The sequence below is a fragment of the Colobus angolensis genome, unplaced genomic scaffold (assembly GCF_000951035.1).
Source record: "Colobus angolensis palliatus isolate OR3802 unplaced genomic scaffold, Cang.pa_1.0 Scaffold68, whole genome shotgun sequence".
Lineage (NCBI taxonomy): Eukaryota > Metazoa > Chordata > Mammalia > Primates > Cercopithecidae > Colobus > Colobus angolensis.
In genome coordinates this window covers 4,692,964-4,718,876 of record NW_012120487.1, presented here as the reverse complement: position 1 = coordinate 4,718,876, position 25,913 = coordinate 4,692,964, and the positions used below count along the sequence as shown (strand labels likewise).

The 25,913-nt window shown below is 39.6% G+C and overlaps 1 protein-coding gene across 6 annotated transcripts in view; it reads right to left on the bottom strand.

Moving 5' to 3' along the window:
* OSBPL9 (oxysterol binding protein-like 9) overlaps positions 1–25,913 on the bottom strand; it is a 169,243-nt gene that overhangs the window by 56,871 nt on the left and 86,459 nt on the right. For 5 of the 6 annotated variants that reach the window (XM_011926261.1, XM_011926262.1, XM_011926263.1 and 2 more), the window contains one exon: positions 23,328–23,404. In XM_011926261.1, the coding sequence (XP_011781651.1) occupies positions 23,328–23,404 (77 nt within the window). Of the gene's footprint in view, positions 1–8,245; positions 8,431–23,327; positions 23,405–25,913 lie in introns of those variants that run through there. The other variant, XM_011926266.1, reaches the window with a different exon arrangement.

The window sequence follows — 25,913 nt, the reverse complement described above, 5'->3', positions numbered from 1 at the left end:
TCTATTTAAATCACTGACAGCTTGTCTTTCCCAGACACTTCCAATTTATTCAGCAAACCCATATGAAGAAGTCACTAAAGTAACCAAAACAAACAAAAACCTTAAGTCTGTAAATAGGATGACCATATATTTTAGTTTGCCTGGGACAGTCAGTGTATGCTTGGTTGTCTCAGCAAAATTATTATTAGCAGCCTCCTTCACTCTCAAGTATCCCAGTTTAGGCAATAAATTATATGGTCACCCTCTCTATATAGGATGTAGCTAGCATTTTTAGGACACAAATGTCATGAAAGGCACATAAAATTGCCTCAGATGATTCAAAATCCACCAAACTGCCTTTGTAAAAAAACTACAAAACCTAAAATGAAATGAGTCTACAGGTTGTGAATGCAGAAAGCAAGCTACAGAAATAAAACAGACACTAGAATTCAATGCAGTTAATAATAACTGAGTGCTTACCTTATGCTAGATAAGTAGACACATGAATAATACTGAAGTTGCATTTTTATGTAATTTTACTTACGCACTACAAGTTTCATTTTTAAAAATGTACACACACACACACACACACACACACACACACCCCTGAAATATAACACATGAAACAAAACACATGCAGTTACCCCTGGGGAATGGGATTGAGGAATGGGACATTCAAGACAGGGATTCTTAGTTTTTATCTTACACATTCATGTTGCTTAATTTTTTAAAATAAATATGCATTTATTTTATAATTTACATTCAAAAGCTTTAGGTAAAAATGTTCAGAAACTACAGGTTATGAACATTTTTAGAAAACTTTATAACCATTTTAGCATGCAAGGTCGTAAGCATTATTCTTTGAAAATTATCTATAAAATTCTAAAATGTTTTCCAGGAGTAAATGTGGCAAATGCCAAAGCTGCTCAGATACACCTTTCCAAGCAAAAAAGTAGGATAACAAATGTATAATATCATTTAAAGGTAAAGCACGCACTAGCAAAAAGCACTTAAAACTTTGTAATCACCACTATACTGGAATAAATAAAATAATGAAGTGGCCAATATAACAAAGCGAGATGGCAAAGCTTTTTTTTTCCACATCCTTCCTGCCAACAACATGATCATGACTCAACATCCAAGAAAGCTATCTCTTAAAGAAGAAAACACCTACTACATCACACCACCTAACAAAGCACTGTTGGACTATGTAGTGGCGGCAATCAGCCAACACTTTTCTTCCGACATACTTTAGTTGTTTAGGCTACTTGCAATATCTTTCTTAGAAGTCATGGGGTAAATCATTCCAGGATCTAAATAAATTCTGAGAGGTTTACTAGTACAGGATGAAAAAAAATATTCTTCCACTCCCCAACCTCAGATTAAGAGCATTTTGGAAAGCCTATCTGGAGTCTACTTTTAAGGATCCACCAAAAATGAGTCAATTTCCTGGAAAAGTGTTCTACAAATCACTAGGAAAAATTAACATTAAATACGTGAATTCTTAAACTGAGTATTCTGATAGTCCAAGTTTTGAAATAACTGCAAAATTTTTATAGCCTAATTCTTGGTGAAAATTTGATTATGAAATGTTTTCAAAAACAAAACCTGATATATTCATCTAACAAGACTGGATCTCTATAGCAGAATATAACAAATCGACAAATTAACACTGAAGGTGATAGCTAGTCAAACTAACAGATGATCAGTCACAGGCAAACAAAATAAAACAACAACCCTGACTTGAATAGACTCAACAATTGTTCTGATATTTATCTCTTAGAAATTATATATGCCAAAGCTGTCTTCACATATCCGATTTTAGCTGCCAATGAGTATCAGAGGAAAACATATTCGGTTTTCGCTAAAGTTATTAAAAAGTGCATACAAAATTACTGAGTTTAATTGTCAGAAATCTACCAAGATGATCTAAAATACAAGTCAATCAAGACAGGACTTTGTTTTATTCTCTACTATCTCCCCCACGCTAGTGTTTGGTTTGCAGCAAGTCCTCAATAAAAATTTTATAAATGAATTAAGGAATTCTGCAATGTGCCTACCTGTTAACATTTAAACACAAAAAGTAATCAAGGAACTAGAAGTTCTTGCAGATTATAAATCAGAATATTCATGGAAAAATCATAAATAATTCATAGAGTTATTTTAAGGGATTTATTATATTGGTAGCTGTAATGTATGGCTGCTGAATTTTTCTAAGGCTAAAAGTTTTTAAGAAGAAAGAGAAATTGACTAGGAGAAAAAGACATTGAAATAAATGGTAGTAAAACAAGAAACAAGATGAGGCAATGACAATCTTCTTGTCTCTGTAAAAACTCATTCTCTCATGCCAAATCTTATCCTGAGCACATTTTTACACATACTATGCTGGGCCTTAGAATTCAGTGTTACAATAATTATTTATTCACTGGGCATCTCTCATGACTATGGCCCTGTGCTGGATGCTTTGGGGATGCCAAGATGAAGCAGATACAGATCTAAAAAAGTTTCATTCTATTAGAGGGAATATATATCTGTCTACAAATAATTGATTCAAGCATGGTAAAATGTTATCAGAAAGGCATTAAGAAATTCAAAGGAGAAAGTTATAAGGATGAGAGCTTTCACAGAGGATGCAATTGAGAGTGTAGGATTTGGACAGAAATGGGATGGGTAAAGTATTACAGCAGTGGGCCCTGGTAGGAAACAGCATAATCAGATACAATGTTTGAACTTTTCTTTGATCAAATGACTATAGTACCTATAGAAGTGAGAGTAGGGCTAAGAAAACTAACAAGAGATGCTAAGGTACTCAGGAATCAGGAGCTGCAAGTAGCCTGAAGGAACAAGGAAACAAGGTGCCCATTGGCCAGAGGAGGAGCTACTCAGTGGACATGGATGGCTGTAAGACAGTCACTGCCAGAACTGCCTCAAAGCACAGAAGGAGCAGAAGGAATAAATACTCCAAAGACCTTTTTTCCCTTCCATTTTCTGTCACTGTTTCCCATTTGCTAAACCCCAACTAGAAGCCAAGGGATAAAGGATCCCAGATGCTGCAAGCTGTAAAAGTCAGCTTCCTAGAGCACAGGAGAGAGAAGGGCAGAGAACAAATCTGCAAGAAAATGGAGAATAACCAGAAAAGGCATACTCCCAGACTGAGGAGGTGGGAAGCACAAAGAGGCCAACTGAGGAACAATATTCTCTTACAGAAGAATGTATGATGTTTTTTGGATCTGAATGCTGAATCTCAAGGAAACCAAAATTAGTGGCTAAAAATGGGAATAAGTACTAAGGTTTGAGGGGCAAGGTGACCAAGGGATGGAGACTGCCAGAGCAGCACCCTGATTCTCTCTGGAGAAAAAAGAGCAAGAGTCATCTAGGCTGTGGTCCTAGTCATTCTACTCTCTACCTATGTGACCGTGGGCAAGTCGTTTGGTTTCTCTGAGGCTGATTTCTCCAGAAGAAGAAGAAAGGAAGAAGAAAGGGAGGAGGAGGAGGGGGAGGAGGGGGAGGGGGAGAAGAGAAAGAAGAAGAAAGAAGAAAGAAGAAGAAAGAAGAAAGAAGAAAGAAAAAGAAGAAAGAAGAAGAAGAAGAAGAAGACGACGACGACAACGACGATGACGACGACGGAGGTAGAAATGGAATTAGAACTTGAAAATTATCTCCAGCTCTAGGATTCTGTGATGCCAACACTTCCAGGTAAACAACCAGGTTCACCAGGAGGATAAATTCCTAACCATATTGGAAAACCTGGGGCCTATGTATTCACCTTAATAAAAATTAATTTCATTTAAATAAACACAGTAAGAATTTATAGACTCCAACTGCAGCCAAGTCCTCCATGGTATGACAAAATATGTCAAAACTCAAGCAAACTGTCATTTAGTGTAACCTTGAAACTGAGTGAGAAAGACTAACACAACCGTTTTAAGATATGCTCCAGAATGCAGAGAACACAAACAATGGAGTAAGCAGAATAACTCAGTTGAAGTGGCACATTTTGGAAAAAACAAGTTGCTCAGTCAATACAGTAAAGAAGCCAAGTTCCTAAAGGTGTCTCCAGAAATAAATGAACTCCAATATGGCAGGAACTACAGTTCTCTTCTCTCTCTCCTGCACGCGCACATGTACATACACACATACAGAGTAACCAAACAATTCATTAATGACACATGTACTTATTGAATGTCTATTATGGCCAGGCACTATCATCATCTTCAAAGGATGTCTTTAAGGACAATAGAGATAATATTGACAGCAAATATAATTAAGTATTACCTAATCATCTGGAATGAGCTCAAATTTCACCTTTATAGCAGTTTCCCTGACATTCTAGCTAGCCTACATGCTTTTTCCTATGATACTAACAGTACCACAGACCCAATTAGTACTCATACTACTATTAGTATTATTTTAATCATGTTAGAGGTCCTATAGATTGGGGAGGAGAAGGTGGGGAGTCCTGGGAATCTGCCCACTTTTTTTTTTTTTTGAGACAGAGTCTTACTGTGTCACCCAGGCTGGGATGCAATGGTGTGACCTCAGCTCACTGCAACCTCCTCCTCCCGGGTTCAAGCAGTTCTCCTGCCTCAGCCTCCCAAGTGGCTGGGCTTACAGATGCCCACCACCACGCCCAGCTAATTTTTGTATGTTTAGTAGAGATGAAGTTTTATCACGTTGGCCAGGCTGCTCTCCAACTCCTGACCTCAGGTGATCCGCCAGCCTGGGCCTCCCAAAGTGCTAGGATTATAGCGTGAGCCACCGTGCCCGGCTCTGCCCACCATTTTTAATACTGTTTCTAAACATTTTTCCAATCCCCCATTTCTCATGTCTGGTAGCAACCAGGGAGCTCGGCGACCTAGGAAACATTTTTAACTCGCAGGGAAAAACCTAACTCCAGTAAAACTGAGTCAAAGGTTTACACACTTAGGCTATTATTATGTCACATATTTTGATATCTTAAGCACTTATTGAACACCTACTATGTGCTATGCACTAAACTAGGGACAAAGGCCTTGGGGATACAAAGATGAGTAAGAACCCCAGATCTCTAGGAAATCAGGGTCTAATGCAAGAATCAGGTATGTTAAAAAATTTACAATACAACTTAGTAAAGGCTGTAATATGGAGATATGAGCAAAGTGCTGTAGTAGCACACACAAGAGTAACAACTCACGCTGCCTGAAGGAAGGCATCATAGGAAAGGTTAACACAGGAGCTGTATGCTAAGGAAGAATTGGAGGCTTATCACTTGAGATACAGTGGGGTAATCTAAGCAAGAGGGAAAGGCTGTGAAAAGACAAGTAACTCTGCGAGGCTATAGCATGTTCTCAATGAGAAACAGTTCACAGCGAATACCGGGGGTAAAGCACCTGGAGCTGAGTCCAGACTCAGAGATAAATCAGGACCAGAATATGAAGAAGGCCTCCAGAACATGCTGGGCAGCCGGACTCTGGCAAGGAGGAGCCAAAACACATTCTTAACTGTAAGCGCAGTGACCCACTCCGAATTTGTTTTTGGATAAAAAGGATGGGTGAGGGGAGTCCAATGACAGACTAGTCAGAAAGCCTTGCAAAAGTCTAGGTGAGAGACCATGAAGGCCTGAATTAAAGCATTATCATCCGGAAAAAAGTGCCGAATCTGAAAAACATTACTAAGGCAAACATAACAGGACCTGGTGACTGGAGATGGAAAATAAGGAAGATGGAAAGCAGCTTTAAATGCCCGTGTGTGGTAGAACTTCATTAAAATATTCAAGGAGGAATACTTGGCTTAATTACATTGTCAGTATAAGAACTATTCTTTCAAGCATAACAATCTTTGTTTAAACCTTTACTGAAAAGCTTCCTAAATATAATTTTATAAATATACTACAGTAATCATAAAGTCTTTTTTCTATACAAGAATCATCATAAATATCTGTTATCAATCTACAGTATAAAGTTTAGCTATAGATAGAACTCAACATATCCCAGGGGACATCCTAGAATTTGCTTCTCTGAACAAAAGCCTGATTATCAGATTTTCTTGTCATCGTCCCCTTTCTTAATCAGTAGCGTGCAAACCATGTGAGTGCCTGACTTTCCAACCAGCAGAACACAGTGCTATCAAAACAATGCTCTTTCCTGGCTGAACCAAACTTACAGTTAAATTCCCTGCTAATCTTAATATCAACAGAGATTGAAGTGGGGATGGCTGAGCGTACAAAACGTAATAGTCTTTTCACATTAAAAAAACATTTGGAAAATATCATATTAAAAGTATCATAGAACTTCAGAAATACCAAAATGAACGTGACCAGTAGACAGCCTTTGCAGCCTCCTATTTACCGAAGGGCATTTCCAAATACAACTTCATCTCTGTCAAAGCCAAACTCAGGGCACTTTGGAAACAGATGCAACTTGTCTGTTATCTTTCTTGTTTCTCATTTAAGCTCTCAAATCAGACTACAAATCTGTTTTTTTCTTTAAGAGGTTTTTTGGGTTTTTTTTGTTTTTTTTTTTGGAGATAGAGTTTTGCTGTTGCCAGGATGGAGTGCAGTGGCGTGATCTCGGCTCACTGCAAGCTCCACCTCCCAGGTTTAAGCGATTCTCTTGCCTGAGCCTCCCGAGTAGCTGGGGCTACAGGCACCCGCCACCACGCCCGGCTAATTTTTGTGTTTTTAGTAGAGACGGGGTTTCATCATGTTGGCCAGGCTGGTCTCGAATCCCTGACCTGCAGTGATCCGCCCGCCTTGGCCTCCCAAAGTGCTGGGATTACAGGCAGGCATGAGCCACTGCGCCTGCCATTTTTTTTTTTTTTTTTGAGACAGAGTCTTGCTCTCTGTCATCCAGGCTAGAGTGCAGCAGTGCCATCATAGCTCACCGCAACCTCAAACTCCTGGGCTCAAGGGATCCTCCCACCTCAGCTTCCCAAGCAGCTGGGACTACAGGTGCACAACACCATGCTCAACTCATTTTAAAAATTTTACTGGGGCAGGGGTGGGGGGAGGGTTCTGGCTTTGTTGCCCAGGCTGGTCTCCAGCTCCTGGGTTCAAGCAATTCTCCTGCCTCAGCCTCCAAAAGTGTTGGGATTGCAGGTCTGAGCCACGACGCCAGGCCCAAATCTGATTTTTAATCATACACCTTCCCTGAACTAGGAAAGGTAATACGGTATTTTTATTTAGGTTGTCTCTTGTCGGGCTGTACATTTAAAAAAAAAAAAAAGTAAAACAATACAACATTTAAAGTAAAAATAAATGACAGATGCTAACAGTATTCATTAAAGGCCTTCATCACCTGCTTAGTTCAATACAGGCAGTGATCAAGATAGATTATTCATACATAACTGCGTGAGAATTTCCAGTTTTCACGTTCACTGTAAAAATTTTTAAACCTGCAACTACTATTCTAAGATGCTTCCAGCTTCTCCATTGAGAAACTAGGAATTACTTGATTTTTTTTATCTTCCTTAATACAGCTAAAAGTAAACAGTTTAATCAAAAAGCAAAACAAAGTATTACTTCAAATTAGCAAAAGCTAGTTTTCTTAATACATCTCTCAACCTTTCATAACAAATACTTACAATGCTGTATGAACGGTCAGCAAAAAGTGCATTATTCAACTATGCTTCCTAGTCCATTAATTATACTCAACTTTCCATAACTCGGCTGGGCTGAGAACCCCATAAAACTAAAGCAAAGTTTTCGGCATTTTTGCACAAGCTACCCAAAAAGCATAAAATCACCTCCTTCCCGACACACATACTCGAAAACAATAGTATCCGTAATTAGTTTATACACAAAAAATACAGGGCCAGGCACGAACACAGTGCCAAAAATAAACCACCACCAAAAAAACACTTGGCCTGCAACTGGAGATTCTATTAACGGGCAACTGGTCAAAATTAAGCTTTCACATAAGAGAAAGCTTAACTTCTCTGCTTAAAATCATATTCTGAGACAGCTTTCAAAAGGAAAATAGACTTCCACAAAAATGAATAGAAAAAAAGAGACCTCCTCCAAAGTCTGATTTGGGGGCGAATGCTCTCTCGGTGGAAGTGGAGGCCCTGGCCTCAGCCTCCACTCCATCTAGGCGGAGGAAGTGAGGAGAGTTCCCCAGGAAGAGGGGCCCGGGCAGCCACGTCGTCCTACTCACCCCAGGGGACAGCGGGGAGGAGGCTGGGTGAGCACGACATTCGCGCTCCTGCCTGGCCCGGGGCAGGCGGCCGGGACCCCGGGGACTCAGGGGTAGGGGCCGGCCCCTCTCCCAGACCCTCGGGGTCTACTCACTCCACAAGTGGCCAGCAAGAAAGCCATTCGCCAAGGCCCCCGCCCTCTGTGCCTCCAGGGGAGGGAGCCGGGGGCTGCTCCCGGGCACCCCTTTTTCTTGTCCCCTCGACCGGATTCCCGGACTGCGGCGCAGACGGTCCTGACTGAGGTTCAGCCCGTCCCCTGGGACACCCCCTTCACCCCCTACCCCTTCCCGGTCCCCTCCCCCGCGGAGAGGCTGCCCCGATTGGCTGGCCCTGGCGGCTCCTGGCAAAGAGACCCCTGGCGATTGGCCATGGGTCACCTGCTGTAGGAGGTGAGGCCGACGATTGGCGGTTGGGCCAGTTTTGGGTGGAGAGGCCGACGGCGCCGGCAGCTCGCGGGAGGGGTGCGCAGCGGCGAGAGGGCGTACGGAGGGCCCCGCCCAGACCCGAGACCCAGCCGCCTCCGCGGGGGGCGGGGGCTTACCTTGGGGCAGTGCGCCTGGGGACACGCGGCTTATGCGGCGCCGGCGCTGCTGGGGGAAAGGGAGGTTGCGCTCTGGGAAGCTCAGCTTGGCTTCGGGGCTCCAGCCCTGCGGATTCCCACTGGGTGGCGACTGGAGAAGGGCCCGCGGGCGCCAGCGTGCCTCACCTACACCCACTGGCTTCTAACGTGCCATCTAGTTTATGGCAGCTGTGGAGCCTGGGCCCCGGAGTTTCATTTTGATAACGGATTTTGCTTACTTCCGGAAAGTTGTGTCGCGTGGGTGTTGAGGGAGTGAGGGGAGGAGGAGATACTACTGTATCAGTAAACAAAAGCGTGAGCGCCTATGTTTTTATTAATCCGGTGAGACATTGTGGGCTTTCTGTTGTGCCACAGCTCCATAAGGAATGTAGGTGGCTTGTAAAGATGCTTCAGGAATCCAAATGGTGCAAACTGCAAATTATATCAAAAGTTTGGACTTAGAGGACTTCGACAGAATCCCCCAAAATGCAGGGACTCACAGACATAAGTGCTTAACTTATTGATCTGGAGGACCAGCTCCTTTTCCACTCTTGCTGGTTTTTCTAATACCTACTAAACGTCCAATTATCTTTTGTACTTTTATGGCTCTACTGGTACCCACTCTAAGACCTAGCACAGGGCACACGGCACAAACAGCGATGCTGGCCGGGCGCCGTGGCTCACTCCTGTAATCCCAGCCCTTAGGGAGGCGGAGGCTGGGTGGGGTGGAGGAAAGCGGGGGGATCCGAGGCCAGGAGTTGAAGGACCCCAAAAACAAACAAAAAAAGGCGCAATGCTTGCTGAATAAATATGCTAACCTGCTGGACACAGTGTTAAAGATACCTTCAGTTTGTTTTATGTAAATCACTTCAAAATGCCCAAGAACAGAGGCACTCTCCCCTTCCCCCTACCCACTCTAAAAGCTGGGTCCTCTGCCAGGGCTCACTGTCTCAGTAAATGAAAGCACTATCATCCACCCTAATATGCAAACCATAAACCTAGCAGCCCTCCTAGACACCTCCCCCATTCCACATTCAGTGCATCACCAAGTTCTGTCATTTTTACCTCCTAAATACACTCCATTCTGTCCATCTCCCTCCATTGCCACCACCCTATCCTGGCCTGTTGGAATAATCTTACTAAAGTCTTCTTGAATCTATTCTGGCTACTCTAATTCATTCTCAACACTATGGCCAGAGCAGTATTTCTATAACCAATTTTATTACCCCTTCATTGCCTCCCCCAATTAAAGAACTTTAACTGCTTTCCACTGAGTTGTGCTTAGGATACAATTCAATATTTAACAATGGCTGACAAGGTTTAGCCTTACCTACCTCTTAGCTCCATCTTTTACCTTGTAGTACCTATTTTCTGCTTTGCACACATGGCCTTTTTCAAACTCCTTTAATTTGCCAAGGACTTTCCAATTTTAGGGCCTTGGCACATGCTGTTACTTCTTTTATACTGTCCCCTTGACATCAGTCCCCACACTTCACTTATTTACTTCTGCTCATCATCATTTCCTCCCTGCCAATGTCAGTTCTTGCTATCATACATCGTCATAGCCCATGTAACTCTCCTTTGTGGAACTTACTACAGCTGTAATTTTACATTTATCTTAGTTATTTATTTAAATTTTTTTAGAGACAAGGTCTCACAGGTCTCATGCTGCCCATGCTGAACTCAAACTCCTGGGCTCAAGTGATCTTCCTGCCTCAGGAATAGCTGGACTACAAGCGCACACACCACCTTACCTGAGTTATTCTTTTTAATTAACTTTATTGAGTCATAAAATTTACATGTGATAAAAATGTATCCATTTTAAATGTACAATATGTTTTCATAAACATATGCACACTTGTAACCACCACAATTAAGAAATAAAGTATTTTCCATCACCTGGGAACTTGCCTCATGCTTCTCATGTCAATCTCATGAACCAATGCTCTGCTATTTGTGTTATTATTTGATTAATGTTAATCTATACCACTAGACTGTAAGCTTAACGAAGTGAGGATACTATCTAATTCTGTTCAGCACTATATCATCATTATTTAGTAGAACTTCTGGCGTATACTAAGTCCTCAAAGGGATTTCTTATGGTAACAGATTCTGAAAATACACATTAATTCTCTGATAAATAACAATAAACTATAAACAATGGTGGAGGGGGGGGAAAAAAACATCAATTTTGCCAGATGTCCATGGTCAGTATTTAACCTTCACTAATACTCTTTTAAATTTTCCTTTAATAGCTGCTTTTCTAACAGTTAATGTTGTGCCTGGGCAGCCCTAGGGACTTAATTCCGTATTAGCTGATTAAACGGTTCTCTAAGCCAGGGGAAAAAAAAGAAAAAAAAAAAAAAGCCCTACATCTCTAATTCTGCCTGTGTACTGTACTGTTTGACCCTACAAGGGACAAAATACTTATTTACTCTATGTTACAATTACATATTAAGAGATCCCAGCTCCAATCCAAAGTCTACATTTTCACAATTTAATACTACAGATAGCTATTTGTTGCAGACATGCAGTTCTCATTTTCCTAATCTTAGTATAAAGTTAGTGTTCATAAAAGATGTAGCATTTAAAATAAAAATTACACAACACAAAGCAAATTTACCCATCTTGTACCAAGAAGCTATAATCAAATTTGACAACTCAAGTTGTTAAAAAACAGAAACAAACTAAAAGCTGTTAAAGGCTATTATGAGTTGAAAAAGGAAAAAACCCCAAAGCTGTTTCAAAACAAAGTGACCAACGCCTAAAACTCATATGTGACAGGTGATTTCCAACCCATGAATCAGATTTTCAACTCATCTTTCAACTATATAACTAAGGCTATTAGGTGATTAAATTACTATTTTAGTCTGTCGAGCAAAAACAGGCCATGCCTCTTACCTATACCTATTAAGATGAAAATAAAATTTTAATTACATAGAATTCATATACTACTTTCAAAAATATTATCTCTGCTAGGGAGCCCAATAATGTTTACCTAGCAATCACATTCTGCTCCAATGTCATCCCAGACATAGATGAAAACTGCTTTTGGTAGCAATGTAAGAAAAAAAGAAGAAAAAATATAAAAAGCCAAATCAGGTGAGACTTCAGATTTCTGATCTGGCATGTTAAGAAGCTTGGAAGTACCACTGTGTTCTAACAACATGTAAAACACTGAACAAACTGAAAAATCAACAACTCCTCTTAAATCTGTAAGAGAAGTGAGGTCACAGGGAAAACTGATACCTCCCAAATTAGGAGACCAACAGGCAAATTTAGAGAATCACAACTTCCCTGAGCAAAAACTCATAAGGGGCAATCTCCATGGGAACCAGCACCCATGGGAACCACTTGATGAACAGTAAATATATTTTATCTTCCTTATGATTTTCTTAATAACATCTTTCTCTTATTTTATTGTAAAAATACAATATACAATACAGAAAGCATATAAAATATGTATTAATCAACTGTTTATGTTATTGGCAAGGCTTCCAGTCAATAGCAGGCTGTGAGTAGTTAAGCTCTGGGGGAGTCAAAAGTTGTATGTGGGTTTTCAACTGCACGGGTGGTAGGGAAACATGATCTGTATTTGACAAACTGGTGGAAGCTCAGTGCAGGCAAGTCTGAAAGATATAAACTCCAGGGATATGTAGTAATACCGGCAGGGAGGAGAACCAGTTTTGTGAGTTTTACCTCCAGGAGCTCAATAAGGGTCATCACAGTGAATACTAGGGGAAAAAAAAATCCCCTAATGCGTCCCCTCTAGGCTTCTTTGTAGGAGAAGGTATTTACTATATACCCAACTTCAGTCCTCTACTAGCCCTACTGTCCCACTTACAGGATGAACTTGAGAAGCACATGTGAAGCTGACAAAAGTTCACTAACAGACTGAAAATGTTTCCCCTCCATGCACACCTTACCACCACATTACTAAAGGTCCACTCACAGAAGTTCCTGTTACCTAATGCATCATGTCTGGCTATCAAGAAAAAATTATAAGACATACTAAATAGGAAAAAACGGAGCTGGAAGAGACAGAGCAAGCATTGAAACTAGACTTGGATGTTGCAGGGATGTTGGAATTGTTAAACCAGAAATTTGAAATAGTTATGATAAATATCCTAAGAACTCTAATGGACAAAGTAGAAACTATGCAAGAACAGATGGGCAATGTAAGCAGAAAGACAGAAATTTCAAGAAAGAATGAAAAAAAATGCTACTGATCAAAAAGACTGTAACAGAAATGAAGAATGCCTTTAATGGGCTTATTAGTAAACTAGACAAAGCTGAGGAAAGAATATCTGCGCTTGAGAGTATCTCAACAGACACCTACACAACTGAGAAGCAAAGGGAAAAAAAGCCTGGAACAAAATATCCAACAACTGTAGGAGAACTACAAAAGCATAATGAGAACACCAGAAGAAGAAACAGAAAAGAAGTGAAGAAAAATTTGAAACAATGACAGAATTTCTACAAATTAATGTGAGACATCAAACCACAGATGAAGAAAGCTCAGAAAACACCAAGCAGGATAAATGGCATAAAAATGGCATAGACTATCCTTTCCTGTGCCCTTTCAAGGTTGACGCGGGGCTTTAAGGGGCTAACACAGAAGGGTTAAGGAAGTCTCCACAAACCCCAGAGAAGAGATTGTAAAGCTCCTCTTTAGATGCTTTCTGGAGTCACACCTGAGAAAACAAAAACAAACAAACAAAAAAACTCCGACACCTGGGCAAATAATTTTCAAACTACTGAAAATCAAAGATGAAGAAAAACATCCTGAGAGAAGCTAGAGGGGGAAAACAACTCAACTTGCCTATAGAGAAGCAAAAATAAAAATTACATCTGACATTTCCTCAGAAATTATGTAAGCAAGAAGAGTGGGCTGGGCATGGTAGCTCATGACTGTAATCCCAGCAATTTGGGAGGCTGAGGTAGGCGAATCACAAGGTCAGGAGTTCGAGACCAGCCTGGCCAACATGGTGGAACCCTGTCTCTACTACAAATACAAAAAATTAGCTGGGCATGGTGGCGGGGGCCTGTAATCTCAGCTATTTGGGAGGCTGAGGCAGGAGAATCGCTTGAACCCAGGAGGTGGAGGTTGCAGTGAGCTGAGATTGCGCCACTGCACTCCAGTCCGGGTGACAGAGTGAGACTCTATCTCAAAAAGAAAAGAAAAAAAGAAAGAAAAGTGGAATGAAATATTTATTTAAAGTACTGAGAGGCCAGGCACGGTAGCTCAGGCCTATAATCCCAGGATTTGGGGAGGTTGAGGTGGGTGAACCACTTGAGGTCAGGAGTTTGAGACCAGCCTGGGCAACATGGCAAAACCCTGTCTCTACTAAAAATACAAAAATTAGCAGGTGTGGTGGCGCACTCCTGTAATACGAGCTACTCGGTAGGCCGAGGAACAATCGCTTGAACCTGAGAGGCAGAGGTTTCAGTGAGCCCAGATGGCTGGCGCCACTGTACTCCAGCCTAAGTGACACAGCAAGGCTGTCTCCAAATAAAATAAAGGACTGACAGAAAAAAATACCAACCTAGAATTCTGTACAAAACTAAAGACATGTTTACCATATGATCCAACAAAGGCACTCCTTGCTATTTGCCCAAGGGAGCTGACAACATACATCCACATAAAAACTTGTATACAATGTTTATAGCAATTTCACTCATAGTTGCCAAAATTTAGAAGCCACCAAGATATTCTTCAGTAGGTGAATGGATAGGTGGTACATCCAGATAATGAAATATTATTCAGCACTAAAATATCTGGAGCCTGTGATCCCAGCGACTCAAGAGGCTAAGGCAGGAGGATCACTTGAGCCCAGGAGTTCGAGGCTGCAATGAGCTATGATTGTGCCACTGCACTCCAGCCTGGGCAATAGAGTGAGATACCTTGTTTCTTAAAAAAGGAAGAAAGAAGAAAGAGGAAAGAGGAAAGAAGAGGAAGGAAGGAAGGGAGGGAAGAAAGGAGGGAGGGAAAGAAATGAGCCATCAAGTCATGAAAAGAGATGAGGAAGAAACTTAAATGCCTATTACTAAGGGAAAGAAGCCCATTTGAAAAGGCTGCATACTGTGTGATTCCAATGATATGACATTCTGGAAAAGGCAAAAACTATGGAGACGTTAAAAAGTTCAGTGGTTGTCAGGGATGAGGGCAGAGGGAAGGAGGGACAGGTGGAGCACAGTGGATTTCTAGGGTAGCAAAATTACTATGTATGGCACTATAATGGTGGTAAATGTCATTGTAAAATCGTCCAAACCCATACACAACACCAAGAGTGGACTCTAATGTAAACTATGGACCTTGAGTGATAATGATGTGTCGATGTAGGTTCATTAATTGTAACAAACCACTCTGGTGGGGGATGTTGATAGTAGGGGAGGGTATAGGGAAAATCTCTGTACATTCTGCTCAATTTTGCTGTGAACCTAAAACTGCCCTAAAAAAATAAAACTGTTGTTGTTGCTGTTGTTGTTAGTTAATCAAATCATATTTACCCTAGGCATTTGCCTAGCAAGTCAGACCAAATGAATGAAGCAGATAACCTTAAAAGACAACTCTTGGAAACAGGATATACAGTTTTACTATTTTGCCTGACTGGTTCCCAGAAGTCTCAAAACTAAAGTCAGCCAATTTCCATGTAGAAACATTAGCCAGATGTCACAAATACACCACCTAGCATACATACGGTAGAAGCAGTTCCTACTTTATGATCAAGGCCACCATTGTTCCAAAAGTTTGTAAACTGTTTGCAATTTTTAATACATTATCCAACAGAAAGAAACATTTGGTTCAAGGTTAGGAATGAATACCCTCTATACAACCCCACAATGCCTTGTTCACCACTGTATGCTTAGCATCCCTTCAAACAAGGAATGGCATGTATTAGGTACTTAATAAATGTCTGTTGAATAAAATGTCAGGTACTATGCTATGAAATGGCAAAATAAACTACTAAAAAAATGTTGAAAATGGCGAGTCTGGGGAGCAGGAAAGTACAATGACAGAAGGCCATATTTTTGCTATATGAGCCTTTCAGTACCACTTAATTTTCAAAATTATTTCAAAAGATTCTTATTAGTCTACTCAGACACAAAAGCCATTATAGCTACTGAGGGTAGAATCAAGGCATCTCAATACTAAAGATTAATTTTTCAGCAACTCTCCTAAATTGTACCTTAAATACAACTAAGTTATGTTAGTCTATAACGAAAGTTGGGCAGACATGTAATTATCATACCTGATAGTTCTTTTGGAAAAAAAAAAAAAAAGGTTTCACAATGTCTCCATTGATAATGACTTCTAATTCTATTAGGCTGGTGCAAAAATAATTGCACTACCCTAAAACCACATCTCCTTTTCGTATAATAATGTTTTACCCACAGACTCAATAGTATTTCTAATGAGGCTTATTCTAGCCCACCCTGTTCCCTTCAGCCCTCCCTGTTGCCTTGTATACTCTTATACCCTTGTATACAAGGTATCATGGCCTTTCTCTCTAGGGGCTTTAGATAAAAGCTAGTGATGGCAAAAAAAAAAAAAAAAAAAAAATTAACATAAAATTACAGGCAGTACCAATGAAATTTCAATTTGAGCCAGGTGTGGTAGCTCATGCCTGTAATCCCAACACTTTGGGAGGCTGAGGCAGGTGGATCACTTGAGGCCAGGAGTTCAAGACCAGCCTGGCCAATAGGGTAAAACCCTGTCTCTACTGAAAATACAAAAAACTAGCCGGGTGTGGTGGTGCATGCCTGTAGTCCCAGCTACTTAGAAGGCTGAGGCGAGAGGACTGCTTGAGCCTGGGAGGTTGAGGCTGCAGTGAGCTGAGATTGCACCACTGTACTCTAGCCTGGGCAACAGAATGAGACTCTGTCTCAAAATAAACAAACAAACAAACAAATAAATAAAATTCCACTTTGATAACCACCAAAAATAAAATCTACATGAAGTAGCTACAAAAACAATACAGATGAAGACAATTAATGCCCAGTTTTTTAGTGCAAAGAATAATATAGAAACCATTTAAATTTTTGAAATATCAACTCAAGTATAGCATAAAGTTAAGAAACATAAAGGTCAGCCAGGTGTGGTGGCTCACGCCTGTAATCCCAGCACTTTGGGAGGCTGACGTGGGCAGATCATGAGGTCAGGAGATCGAGACCATCTTGACAACGTGGTGAAACCCTGTCTCTACTAAAATACAAAAAATTAGCCAGGCATGGTGGTGCACACCTATAATCCCAGCTACTAGGGAGGCTGAGGCGGGAGAATTGCTTGAACCCAGGAGGTGGAGGTTGCAGTGAGCCAAGATCGCACCATTGCACTCCAGCATGGGCGACACAGCGAGACTCCATCTCAAAAAAAAAAAAAAGAAAGAAAAGAAACATAAAGGTCTATACAACTCAATTAAACATCTGCATGAGCATCTTCAAACCTGAATCTAAAGTCTCTACGACAATCTGCTGTGTTTTCATTTCTAATAGCCTATAAAAATTAGTATAGCCACACAGTTACTCAGCTTAGTAACAACCTTGAAACCAAGTTACTTCATTGCCCATATTTGTACTTATAATCAAATTGGCACAACATACTACTTGTCACAGAAGTGACACTGACCAAGTAAATGGCATATCTATGTGAAGTTAAAGCCAACTGACCCCATGGCATGTGCTATGCCAAGGAAGGCTTCCCAGTAGTTAGAACAGAGAACACATCACCATGTTCCACATGGTAGTGTATGTATGCCATAGTTTAAACGAATCTACATCCTAACAGTGAGTACCATTTGCACATTGTAAGTAGTGACCCACTTTTAGCAAGGCAATAACATTTATCACATTAAATTGATATTAATTTAGATTGTATTGCTTTGTGTTACGTTTAACTTGAAATTTTCTTTTGGATATATAGTTCTATTAGATTTTAAACCTAAGAAATTTATACCTGGCTTTATGTTTGCCCACATTAAATAATATTATAATACTTTATTTATATATTGGCATTCGCAGCCTGCAAGAGTTTTTCTAAAATGGGCCCCAATTTACCCAAGTTTATAAAACTGATTTTTATACCTGTATGACATCCAGATAAGCTGCTATAATTCATTTTATTTTGTACAATATAGGATACTATAAAACTATAGGATGTAGCATCCTGAGTCTTCTTGTGGTGATCAATCCCTTACTTGATAATCTCTCAGCATTTAGTTTGTACTAAAGCTTACTAGGGTTAAAAAAAAAAAAATCTGAAAAGTTCCCCTCTATTAATCAGTATCATCAGATATCAAAAGAGGGGATTAAGAAGCACAGCACACCCTCTGGTCTCCCCTTCAAGGGACTTTCTCTTTGGCTGAATGTAAAGACACTGAAAAGATACCATAAGCTGACACACAACAAATTTAGAATGACTACTGGAACTCAGCTTCCATAGGAGTTGAAAGGACGAAGAAGATCTTAGTTTCCTTCTGTCATCTTCACTCTACCCTAATTACAATTTGCTTTGGGGAGGAAAGAGAAGACAAGCTCAGTCTTAGCCATGCTGAAATGGAATTCCAGGGAGACATCTAACTGTCAAAATCCAAAAGGAAAAAAAGTAGGACTAAAGCTACATATCAAAAGAGATACAAAGATTGGTGGGGGGAAGAGTCATCTTATAGAAGGTTTAGCTGAATCCATGAAAATGGTGGGGGCTGCTGAACGGCGATGGAATTAGGTCACAATCTCCAAGAAAACATCATGTGGTCAAGTGAATGTACATAGTGTTAACCTTGGGAAAGAGCAAGAATATTTTTTCTTTGAAATATTCAAAGCAGAGAAATAAAGTATAGGTGAAGTCACTACGAACTGTTGAAGAAGAAAGCCTTGATTTATAAAGAAGGGAACAGGCTTCTGAATACAATGAAAAAAGTCCACTGTGAGGATTCAATTGGAAACCAACAAGAAGTCAGTAAGATGACTATTAAATCGTAACAGATATCCAGTTAAAAAGTCAGACAAAAGTTGGGATAGATACAACCATCTTGCTTTTGTGACCTCTAACAGTTCTACAAGCAGAAAAACCAGATAACAGGGGCCCTGGGGAATGAAGACCAGAATGGTATACAGACGAACTATCCAGTCAAGAAATTCTAAAGGTGATAGCAGAAACAATATATATATTTTTAAATTTTTGTGGGTACATAGCTGGTATATATTTTTTGGAGTATAAAATATTTTGATATAGGCATGAAATAAGTAATAATCATATCAGGGTAGATAGATATCCATCACCTCAAGCATTTATCTTTTGTGTTATAATCTAATTATACTCTTCTAGTTATTTTTAAATGTATAATTATTGTTAACTATAGTCACCCTGTTGTGTTATCAGGTAGATCTTATTCGTTCTATTTTTTTTGTACCCATTAACCATCCCCACTCCCCCCACACTTATATGCCCAACTACCCTTCCAGTCTCTGGTAACCATAATTCTATTCTGTAGTTCCATGAAGTTTGATTGTTTTAATTTTTAGCTCCCACAAATAAGTGAGAACATGTGAAGTTTGTACCTGTCTTACTTCACTTAACATAATGACCTCCAGTTCTATTCAAGACAGGATTGCAAATGACAGGATTTCATTCTTTTTCACAGCTGAATAGTACTCCATTGTGTTTATGTACCACGTTTTATTTATCCATTCATCTGTTGATGGACACCTAGGTTGCTTCCAAATCTTGGCTATCGTGAATAGTGCTGCAATAAACCTGGGTGTGCAGGTATCTCTTCCGTATATTGACTGCCTTTCTTTTGGATCTATACCTAGCAGTGGGATTACTGGATTATGTGGTAGCTCTATTTTTAGCTTTTGGAGGAACCTTCAAAACTGTTCTCCACAGTGGCTGTACTAATTTACATTCCTACCAATAGAGTATGAGGGTTCCCTTTACTCCACATCCTCACCAGCATTTTGTTATTGCCTGTCTTTTGGGGGAAAAAAAAAGCCATTTTAACTGGGATGAAATGATATCTCATTGTAATTTTGGTCTACATTTCTCTGATGATCAATGATGTTAGGCACCTTTTCATATACCTCCTTGCCATTTGTATGTCTTCTAACAAAAGCAATGATAAAGCAGCAGACCAGAAGGTCTCCATTGGGAAATGGGATGAGCAAAACAAGAAAGTATTAAATGGCCAGGAAAAATGGAGAAGTAGGGGTCAGACCAAAATGAGAGAAGAAAAGTTCAGATGTAAAGTGACAGAAGAAGATGAAGATAAGAAAACTGTTGTCAAAGAAAACACTTTTTAACTTAGTATTTTACAGATGGCTTAGCTCTTAGTAATGACAAGACCAATGCAGTGGAGTTTAATAGCTAAAGAAGAGATAAAGTTCAATGAAAAAGGAGAACATGGCTAGGCATGGTGGCTCATGCCTATAATCTCAGCACTCTCAGAGGCCAAGGTGGGCAGATGGCTTGAGCCCAGGAGTTCGAGACCAGCCTGGCCAACATGGCAAAACTCCATCTCTACAAAAAAATAGAAAAATTAGCCAGGCGTGGTGGTGCATGCCTGTAGTCCCAGCTACTCAGGAGGCTGAGGTGGGAGGATCACTTGTGCAGGGGAGGCAGAGGTTGCAGTGAGCTGTGATTGTGCCACTGCAACGAGTGAGACTCTGTCTCAAAAAACAAACAAACAAACAAAAAAAAGGACATATAAATATCATGAGGTCAAGAATTAGACTATGTAGTAGGAGCTTCCTTATCTTTAAACTGAAGTGGGCCGGGGGAATACACATAAGACTTTCGTGAAAAGAAATTTTTTTAAAAAGCAAAAGAAGAGAACCTAACATGGCAGTAGATATTAGGATATGTTTTAAAGGTAGGTTGCTGAGATCACTGCATCTCCTCTCCTATACCCCTTTGGAAGACAGCTCTGTGAATGCCCATCCCACAGTTCCTAACAGACAGTATGTTATACATCTCAAAATATTCAATAAACAAGCAATCTCTACATCAACCGTTTGTTCATTCATTCCTTCAATTATTTCTTCATTTAACTAACATTTACTGAGTGCTACTGAATACCAGGCACTGGCAGAGGGAATGGTAGGTACAGTAGTTGTGTTAGTTAATGGCAACTAACATTTACCAAGTTCTTACTATAGTCAGGCATTATTTCCACCAGTTCTCATCTAATGTTAGTCTATCAAGTTCTAGCAAGTTTACATTAGTTTATTTAATCACTAAAACAACTCTATGAAGTAGGTACTCTAATTATCCCCATTTTATAGATGAGGCCACTGAAACTCAGAGACCGTAAGTTGAACGTTAATGGTTAAATATAAGTGGTGGGCTCTGGGATACAAACACAGACATTCTGGCTCTAGAGCGAAGTTCTTTACCACACTTCGCTACCTCTGAGAAGATAATCTTTTGCCAGTCAAATGAACATTAATTCTATATTTCTAAATGTCCTATCTTCTCTATGCATGAAGTTTAGGGGAAAAAACCTCTTGTATTACATGTACTTTTAAATATTAAAGTTATTAAAAGTCTAAGACTTCTCAAAATTATCTTTTTCTTCCCATTATTCCAAAAAACACACAAGCTCTCTTCTTAGCAAAAGCTGAAAAATTCCAGTATTGGATCTAGTTAGGAACCTGAACTTATGATGTCAATATCAGCTGATAACAGATAAACAAGAAGAATATGATAAGGAGTTACTGAATTGTGCAAATACTATAGTATTCAAAGGAAAGAGATCATTTTGAACTTGGGGGACTGGGGAAGGAAAGGCCAGTCGGCAGAGAGTTCATCGAAGAGGTCAGTTCTAAACTAGGCTTTGAAGAAAAGGGTAGAAGACATTTCACAGAGAAAAGACATCACACACAAGAATGTGGAGGCCAGAAATGAAAACACTCATTTGAAGGAAAGCAAGTAAGCAATAGCACTCTAGAAGGTTTATGTAGGGGTATAATGGCAGAAATGCCTCCAAGGGCAGGGGGCTCTTGTTGAATATTGAATTGTCAGTCTAACCAACCTTGGGGGGTAAATCTCATCTGCCACATTCAGTCTAATATGATCATTAAAGCACTTATCCTCCCCTCTTAGGCCAGGTGTGGTGGCTGAGGCAGGAGAATTGCTTGAACCCAGGAGGTGGAGGTTGCAGTGAGCCGAGACAAACCACATCTAACTAGATTTACTTTCTGGGGGACAAAGTAAGACTCTGTCTCAAGAAAACAAAAAACAAACAAACAAATAAAAAACACTTATCCTCCTCTTACAGGATCACAAATTTGCTAAAATGATGCTGTAGTCATGTATGAAACTGCCTAAATTTAAAAGAAATCTACAGTAATTACAAATTGCTTTTAAAAAGCATAACTCGTAGAGTGGCTAAAGATTTCCTACTTTAATTTCATATTCATTTCTTAAAGTCCCTTAATAACCACATCCTTGAATAATGTTTTCGAAGCTTCTACTTGAACACTTTCAAGTGATGGGGGGTTTACTATTTTGTAGGGCCTAAGATACCCTATGCCACCTTATCTAAACAAGTCAATTCCTGATGTAGAACAAAGTAGACAGAAAGGGTTATAAAACATGTTTTCTACAATTAAATTTTCTAAACTAAAATAAAACAAAATCCCCTATGTGCCACAAATATAAGCTCTTTCATTGGAGAATAAACATAGAAAAGTATCTTCAGTGTAGTACGGCAGACATTAGTTGCATGTCACCCAAAATCTGTTTTTCCCTATTCTGACTTTGGTGTGGGGGGGGTGGGGTAGGATGAACACACCTTCCACCCTATCAGCAATGTGTTTCTAGTGAGGCCAGTAACATCGCAGCTCCAGGGTAGAATCTATGACTGTGAAATTGTGATTGGTCAGGATTCGACACACGGCCAAAGCTAAGGTGATCAGCAATAACTGTGTTGCTCCTATTAAGGTCTAGAAAGAATAGCCTCCTAGGGACTCGGTTCCAAAAATGTGAGGCTAACATTGCTACGACCACCTTACCACCACCAAGGGAGAACCTATCCGAAAATGAAGCCAATGCAAAAGAAGTGGAACCTAGAAATAGAGATGGGAGATCTGAATCCTCATGACATGAATTACCTAATTCAAACCACATCTAACCAGATTTACTTTCTTCTTCATGAATCAGTTTGGGTTGAGTTTTCTTTCACTACCATATGAAAGAGTACTAACTGACACATATGGTAACAGCCAAATCCTTTAACAAGAAAATGAGGTGAACTTCTCAGCACTTACCTATTATCATGCTTCATTATGTAATTTGGTTGTATCGATAACTGACTACAGATATTAAATTTTTAAAATGAATCTGGCATATTTTAACATAGAATTTCACTTTCAGCATTGTCTTGCACTGTCTTGTTTCTAGACAAAATCAGTATTTTACCCTGCAGAAAGCAGGAGAAAATAAATGAGTATAACTTTACTATATACTATAACACTGTAAAGGAAAAATAAACAACTCAGAAATTATAAGTTCCTATTATATCACATCACAGTTATTAAAAAACAAACAAACAGAAAACAGACAAAAAAAGAAAGCAACAACTAATGAACTATCTGGAAGCCATGTAAAGACCCTTACTTGAAGCTGAAGAGTATGTCGAAGAATCGTTTCTTCTAAGGCATGGATCCACTTCTCTCGCTCATCAGCATCACGAGCTGGAATAAAAGATTATACATTAAAATTAAAAGTTTAATTTCTATAATATATCTCCATATTTGAAAGTATAATTTTAAAACTATGATGGCTAACAGAAAAGGTTTTTAGTTGTACCATTTCCTTAATAGGTTCAGCTATCTTTTACAGATATGCAATCTACTTGCAACAATTTATAAGGGAATAATTGTGTTCAATAATAGCAGGCTACATAGTTCAGACCAACATTCCCACTGAGAACAAATAGAAAAGCTAGACTGATTTTTAAAAAACAACTGGCTGAAGGCATCACAAACCAACAAGGTAATAAAAGAATTACCAAGCCAAGATCTGGGAGAAGACAAAGAATCTAGAAGATAAACCTTGTATTTAGGGATACTTCTCATGGAGGCGTTGCAAATTACAGGAGAGGAATTGCACACTGGACAATGCACTTAAAAGCCTGTCAATGTGTGGGGGAAGTCAGTGTATGAGAACTCTACTTTCTGTTCAATTTTGCTGTGAACCTAAAACTTCTTTAATTTAAGAACAAAAAAACCAGCTGGGTGCAGTGGCTCATGCCTGTAATCCTGGCATTTTGGGAGGCTGAGGCAGGCGGATCACCTGAGGTCAGGAGTTCAAGACCAGCCTGGCCAACATGGTGAAACCCCATCTCTACTAAAAATACAAAAATTAGCCGGGCATGGTGGTGGGTCCCTGTAATCCTAGTTACTCAGGAGGCTGAGGCAGGAGAATCACTTGAACTGGGGAGATGGAGGTTGCAGTGAGCCGAGATCGTGCCACTGCACTCCAGCCTTGGCAACAGAGGGCGACTCTGTCTCAAAATAAATAAATAAATAAAATTAAAACTAAAAAAAAACAAAAAAACAAAAAAAAAACCTCACAAGCCTTTTCAGGCCAAAAGTTGGAAGCCAGGACCCACCAACAATGGGAGCTCTGGTAAACGGTCCATGTTCTAGTTGGGACCCCAAACAGCTTCTCTGGGGGAGTAGTGATAAACTAGAATTAAAACAATTGCTTGGTCATATAAGTGACCCAGAAAAATCTTGACGCCTGATTGTTAGTGACTCCAGGCATCTACTAGCAAAAGCAAATGAAAATCTTTTCTGTAGGAAGATAACATCATCTTAGCTGCTAAATTAAATTTACATAAATAATTTTTAAAATACAATGTCTAGTACATAAGCAAAGATGACCAAGTACACATAAATGGAGACACTTTTGGAGACAGAAATCACACATAAATGAGAACCAAAAGACAACAGAAATAGATCAACAGGAGCTCCAGATTATTGTATAAATGATGTAATTTTTTCCTTTTTTATTTTTAGGGTTTTTTTTTTCACTTAGATTTATAAAATAATCAAATCAAATATAAATTCCAAAAGTGACAAATAATCAAAATTAAGAATTCAATAGATGAGTTTAACAGCAGATTAAGTGCAACTAAAGAGACAATTACAGAACTGGGAGCAGTTAGAAGAAACCCATCAGAACAAAAGACAGTAAGTCAAAGAGATAGAAAATACAGAAGAAAGGGTAAGCAACACAGAGTATGAGAAAATATAACACACATGTGATTGGAACCCCAGAAGAAGACAAAAGAGAGCATGGCACAGAAGCACTATCTGGCTGAGAATTTTCCAAAACTGATTAAAGACATTCAGAAGTCCTAGGAATCCCAAGCAAGATAAATCAAAGAAATCCACAAGTTGGGCACATCTCAGTAAAAATTACTGCAAACCAAAGATAGGAAATACCTTTAAAACAGTCAGGGAGAAAAAAGGCCAGGTTACTTTTAAAGAAACAACAATTAGGCTGGGAGTGGTGGCTCATGCCTGTAATCCCAGCACTTTGGGAGGCCGAGGCGGTGGATCGCGAGGTCAGGAGATTGAGACTGTCCTGGCTAACACGGTGAAACTCTGTCTCTAATAAAAATACACAAAAAATTAGCCGGGTGCGGTGGCAGGTGCCTGTAGTGGCAGAGGCCTGTAGTCCCAGCTACTTGGGAGGCTGAGGCAGGAGAATGGCATGAACCCGGGAGGCGGAGCTTGCAGTGAGCCAAGATCACGCCACTGCACCCCAGCCTGGGCAATAGAGCAAGACTCTATTTCCAAAAAAAAATTAAATTAAGCTAGGCTCTCAAAAGAAACAATGAGAACCAGGAGACAATACAGTATGATATTTAATGGCTAAAAGAGAATAACTGTCAATTTATAATTCATTGAAATAAATCCTTTAAGAATTAAGATGAAATAAACTCATTTTCAGATTGACAAAACCAGAATCTGCTATCAGTAGATGCTCATTAAATAAAATTCTAAAAAGTATTCTTTTCTAGGCATAAACAATGCCTGATGGAAGGTGGTAGAAGCTGCACAGAATGAAGAGCAACAGAAATTATAAGTATGTAGATAAAACTAAATATTCTCTATATACAATCATAATATTTAATAATATCTTGTGGGGCTTTTTCTGGCTCTCAGTGTCCTGTTTTTATTGTTTTGCAGC